Here is a 6,000-nt window from a genome sequence, read left to right as displayed (position 1 = left end):
GATTCGTATCTCCACTTTGACACGATTGTCAAACCATTGTTTTGTGTTGTGTTGGAAGGGCTCCACACATCCGAGATTGAGTCCGCGTTGGTCCCGAGAGGGAGGAGGAGGGTGGCCTTCAGGGGAAATGGAATTGGACCTCTGCTCTGCTCTCGAACCACCTCTGCTGGGAAAATGGAATTGGACCTCTGCTCAGCTCGCGAACCACCTCTGGATGAAATTGACCAATCCAGAGGTCCTCTGCTCCGCTCGCTTCTGTCTCGTGCTTCCAAGTATGTATGCTTCTGTCTCGTGCATACAATTATTTTTAATTTTTGTATGCTTCTAATTTCTTTGAATCAATGAATTATATCTACCAACGAGAAGGAAAATACATGAATTATGCCCGACTTACCAGATTCTTCTCCACTGTCTTTGAATCATTCAATTATTGTACAAATGCATTATATGTAAAGACTACAAGGAAAATATAAATGCATTATATGTACAGACTACAAGGAAAATATATGCCTAATTTACTTATCAATTTCTGTTTCAGAATGTATGAACTGTGCTAACTTACCATTTTTTCTTTTGTGAAACAGTTTGATAGGGTCTTATTTCTTCTCTGCGACAACGTCATTTCTTCTTCGGAGCAGTCGCTCTTTGGTGTAGGGTTATTTCTTCCATTCTTTGGTTCTTTGGTACAAGGTTGTTCCGCTCTTTACTTTCTTTCACTCCTATTGAACTGTCAAACCATAATAGCTCGTTGGCCTTGGTGAAACCGATCCCTCTGGAGGTCCCGAAGATGTCGTCCTCCACCTTAGGCTTCTCCTCGCACACCGCCACCCGACCTGCCCTCCCCTTCTTGGGCAAGGCGACTGCCTTTTCTTTGCGCCGGAACAACGCCACCATCTTTGCAGTGCGAGTCTTGAGCCCCTAGCATTGCCGCTCCGTAGCTCTCCTAACGGTGCCCATGATAACTCAGCGGCATTTGGCAGCCGAATCTTGAGGCCCCCCGCAACGGGCAATGCGGGCCGCTGGCTGAACCCTGCTATTCCTCCTACATAACTGGCCGTAACACCTCTACATGGGAGAACCGACTGCGCCATCGTCGTGTTAACTAAAGACACAGATCAGTGTAGCGAACCATATTGAACTGTCAAACCATAATGTAAAGCAGTGGAATGGATAGGTTCTTTGCTTCGCTACACTCCTATCAAACTGTAAATCAAAGCAGTAGATTAGAAGCAAATGGGTGGTGAAGCAGGTATGTTAGAGACCAGTGGTGAAGTTGATTAGAGACAAGTGTTGTGCCAGGCTCCATGGCGTGTCAAAGAGCTATCATGCACATGGCAGAAGGCTAACATGCAAGAGTTTTTCTCTGCTGTGGGGCACGATTTAACATGAAATTTGTGTAATACACATGACATCAAAGTTTGGTTAAAGTTTCTATCTATTAATACACAGACATCAAACTTTAACAAAAGTTAAGTGCCTCCCTTTACTTTTGTTTTCCTTTCAGACTTTGGATAAAAATTCTTTGGATCTCTAACATTGCCTCGGGACATGTGAGGTCTCCAATAAGAGGTCAAATGCTAAACTTTGGTTAAATTTTTTGTGAAGCCAAATTGCCAGCGGAAACTTTCGTTAAATTTTGGTAAGAAGAAAAAATGTTGCGCAAAAGAATCGATTAATGGGCAGTGAACGACCAAAAACTTAGGACAAACTAACTTATGTTCAGCTCGGAATGTCTTGAAACCTGCGAAGCCGGCAATAAGACCCTCAACTTTGTTGCCCAATCAGAAATTAGATAATAACATTTATATTATTTTTTAATATGAAAACTTTGGTTAAAATCGTGATGCACATCAATATTCTTGGTCAAACACAGGATTAATACCCGGTCAACGCCGAATCGATCGCTATTAGTCCCAGGCAGGGACTAATAAGTTGATCAAACGTATTTCATGAAATGCCAACGGAAAACTTTGGGTTACTTGCAAACAGATTAATGTAAAGACTAAAAACTGATTACTATAGCCCCATGCGGGACTAATAATAAATAGTTAGATGCGGCCTTTGTGGTCACTCATTCAAACTAAATTCATAATTCTTTCATCCTCTCTTAAGTAGTGATAAAGTTAAAGGTCATGCAAATACTACAAACTCTAATTAAAATAACAAAACAAATTGTTAGATGACACCTTTGTGGTCACTCTCATGAGATTATTGTATTAAGGCTTTGTTCTCTCATGAAAGCTTTTTTGCATAGTGCTCAAATACTTACCTCTACTCATCATTTGTTCAAGTTCAATGTTTTCTTTGTAAAGTATTAACTTTTCTCGTGATTTAAACATTCACTTGGTTATTAGTCCTTGCCGCCTTTATGGCATAGGACTATAGCAATCGAGTTTTTATTCTTTACATTAAACTGTTCCTAGATGAACTAAAGTTTTCCAATGAAATATGATTGTTAACTTATCAAATATCAGCATTTGTTTTTTTATGGGCAATAATTTTTTTTCATCTTATTTGGCCTCTTCCCTCTTCCCTGGGCAAAGAGACATAAAGTTTGGTTAAAATGATTTGATTTCATTAATATTTTCGAGACCTAAACTAATGCTAATATTAGTCCTTGGCATAAAATATTTGGCTTGCGAAGTTGCTTAATCGATAGTTGGGGTGTTATTTTCCAGAGCTTACACCGCCGCAGCATCGGCGGGTCCTACAACTTCAATAAGTCGGTTGGTATTGCATCCCTCTCTTGGAAGGCTGTAGCGTCACGAGTTGTTTCAGATATTTAAATTACGATAAATGAATTTATTGCAGGAAGCACTGTAAATTTACAACAGTGGCTTGTGCCTCCCCACTAGAACGGTTTCTATTCGACACAAGGGAAGGCTATAAATGTCGGCCAATCGATCCAAGGCGAGATCCACTATATAAAAAATTGATCTGGGAGCTCATGAGATCGGGTATGCTCAAGGTTTTCCCTTCAAGGGGCATACCTTGAATCAATAGGCTATTTACCCAAGCTGCCCTGCGCACGTGAGACGACACCAACGAAAGGTGAATTTACTCTACCGAGCTCCTGCAAAAACTTGAACTTGTACCTGTAAGGCAAGGGCATAGCTACCAGCATCACCACGTATCTGAGCAAGCAGTCTGCTTAAGCCTTATAATTTTCTTGCAAGGCAACAAATCAATTACCCATTTCTAGATGATTACAGGGTTCCATAATAGCCAGTCGTCAGAAGGAACTGTTGATTAATTCATAATATAGAGGTTCACGAACAAAGATTTAAGCTCCCTACTTGGCAAGGACTTGTTGCTTAGCAACAATGCTTGTTTAGTTTTATTTTTAACTGTTACATTGTTCTATTGAGAGTAATAAAATGATAAATGTTATCACATAATTTTGATAATATTAAGTTAAAAAATGAAAAGATATTTAAATAAAATAAAATAAATATAATTTTATTTTAAATTAAAATTAAATTTATATTATTAAATAAAAAAAATTAATTTTAGGGATTGATAATGAAAGTAATATTGGAGAATTAAATTATCTTAAAAGGTGTTTAGGCTTGATCTTGGTAATAAGCATATTTTTGGGTTGATATTATTTTTTTTCCAATAAACACCCAATCTAGGCTTGACCTAGTCACAAAAAAATAATTACAAAGATATATGTGTATGAAAAAATTAAAATATTAAATTAACATAAATTTATTTTATATTTAGATTTATCAAGGACTTTAAAAATCTTTTTTAGGGTATAATGTTTTTCTATTTCATTTAATAATAATAATCATTTAATTAGTGTATAAGACTCCTTTGTTTATGGCACAAGAAACATATTACACAACAATATTTGCTAAAGTCTACCAAGGTATACATTTTTTTTGGCAAAAAAAAACTAAAAGTCCTTTCATACAAATATTACATTAATGCTCATCATCTATTCTATTAATTACATCGTAATTTCATTTTCAATTAACATTTTTTTAATTGTTTTAATCAGTTTCCTATTATAATTGATTCAAATTGTTTTTAGTGAGATTGTTTAGAAGTTTTTCGGGTGGGGTTTTCTCATTTAATTTCTTTAAGATCTCGCATGAATATGTTGAAATGAATTTATTGAAATTACAAGTTTGATGGTTAACCCCTATACAATCTAAGTGCCATAAGATTTCCCACGATCTTGAATCCATAAATACGATTAAAAACTAGTTTAAATAACACAAATCAAAATTTCACGTCAATTTTCTCCACCAAATTTAAAAAAAAAACCCAAAAAATCAGAAACAGTACCACTAAACACGACTTTGGGAAACAGGCTTATCTATCACTCCCACCTTTGTTAGCCATGTCGTACACTTCATCTGTCCCGTGAATAATGTTCTACGAGTAGTAAGTTCAATCTTACTGTCCCAGGATGAATCTTTCCTGAGACATCAGCATGGTTGAAAGGTGTCCATCACCAAATCAAAATTTTCCAAAATCTTTTCAATGGGCTGATATCCCTTGCTCGGGCCTTTTATTTCATGGCTAAAAACGTGAACCGGAAAGGCCTGGCGATCTTGATGAGAACGAAGATCAGGGCGCTGCCAGAATCAACACCCGCGAGTGCATCCGTTTCAGTACATTCATAACTACATCCTTCATAAATCCTAGCTTCAAGGAAGATGCTCTCAATTCTCAATTTGGATTATGAATTTCTGGATTCGGGCCTTCCAAATCTAAAGATATTTTACTCGATCGATTAATTTGGCCGCTGGCATCTTCATTTTTGCAGAAGGATATGCAGTCAAATAGTTCTGGACTTGATGGCGAACGATCTCAGGATCAGCCTCAAGTGTCTACTTCTGTCACAATCGACCATCCATTCAGGTTCTTTTAATTGCAATCCCTTGAAATCTAGGAATATAAAAAATGGCGATTTGCAGCATGCAAGAAAAACGTTTTATTTGCTGGATGCAGTGCTATTCGCACCCCGTGAGCAGTAGAAGCCCATTAGTCTCCAGTAGAAACCCAGTATTATTACCTCTATGTGCCTTGAAAGATGAGTAGAGCCCAGAAATGAGTAACGTGGAACGAAATCCCAATATAGGATTGTGCCAATTTACAAATAATTTGTATTGCATCACATATATAGCAACTACAACCTAGGAGGCCCACAAGACATGACACTTATACCGCTGACAATGGCGGTACTGGAATGAGGGAGGCTACTATCATAGCTGGTCACATTTTGGAAATGAAATGAAATGATATCCTAAGGTCCACGAGACTAAAAATAGTCTATGAGACCATTAGTTCCTTGTTTTTCGCTCTTTGCAATTCAGTCCTTTTCCGATTCAAATTGATGATGAGCTGACCCAACCTTCCAACAATCCCCTCGCTAAAAAGACAATGCCAAGAAACTGATGCTAACATGTTTTCATAACTTTCTTTGATGTCTTTGAATGCATCACATTCCAAAATGAAATGTTTTTCTGATTCCATAGCCTCAGACGTGCAAAATGTACACACCCTTTCTTCCCAAGCTTCTTTAGGCCTTTTCCACCGTCCTATTTCACATCGAAGTTGATGTGAGTTGGTCCTTAATTGAGCAATAAGAACCTTTGCCCTCCACGAAATGCTAGTTCCAATGAACTCTTTTTGTTGTAAATCACACGTAGGGTTGAAATCCTCATTGCAATATTTTTTCTTTCTACCAAACTCTTTTCCCCATACCTTTTTACGAAACTTCTCCATAACAAAATCCTTTAGCTCCTTGCTATTTGTGGGACAGGCATTGAGGTAGATATTCCATTTTTGCATCCATGTGTAGTTTTGTTTCATCCATGTTTTCTTTCTTTCACTGATGCCTTCATTGAAGATAACATTAGGCCATCTACCTACTCTCATTTGTTCAATTCTTTTTAGGTATCTTATGAGCCGCACCATAGCAATTGCTTCAATGGAAGTTGCTCCTGTTTCACTCAACATTATCTCATAAGGTATCGAACTTTT

The 6,000-nt window shown here is 37.5% G+C and overlaps 1 protein-coding gene and 1 pseudogene across 1 annotated transcript in view; one reads left to right on the top strand and one right to left on the bottom strand.

Annotated features, from left to right (window-relative positions):
* Positions 1 to 618: 618 nt before the first annotated feature.
* On the bottom strand, positions 619 to 1,919 carry LOC149153278 (photosystem II 22 kDa protein, chloroplastic-like; annotated as a pseudogene).
* A 2,439-nt stretch (positions 1,920 to 4,358) lies between these two features.
* Positions 4,359 to 6,000, top strand: part of LOC149153276 (malonyl-CoA decarboxylase family protein) — a 440,473-nt gene continuing 438,831 nt past the window's right edge. Inside the window, exons 1-2 of the mRNA XM_089439676.1 lie at positions 4,359 to 4,625; positions 4,781 to 4,875. Coding sequence (XP_089295802.1) covers positions 4,530 to 4,625; positions 4,781 to 4,875 — 191 coding nt within the window. The 5' untranslated portion in view covers positions 4,359 to 4,529. The remainder of the gene's footprint in view (positions 4,626 to 4,780; positions 4,876 to 6,000) is intronic.

The sequence above is a fragment of the Pinus tabuliformis genome, chromosome 9 (assembly GCF_031772625.1).
Source record: "Pinus tabuliformis cultivar Carrire ecotype Pingquan chromosome 9, CPIR1, whole genome shotgun sequence".
Taxonomy (NCBI): Eukaryota; Viridiplantae; Streptophyta; class Pinopsida; order Pinales; family Pinaceae; genus Pinus; species Pinus tabuliformis.
Note: the sequence above shows the minus strand (reverse complement) of the source record. Positions and strands in the feature narration are given on the sequence as shown.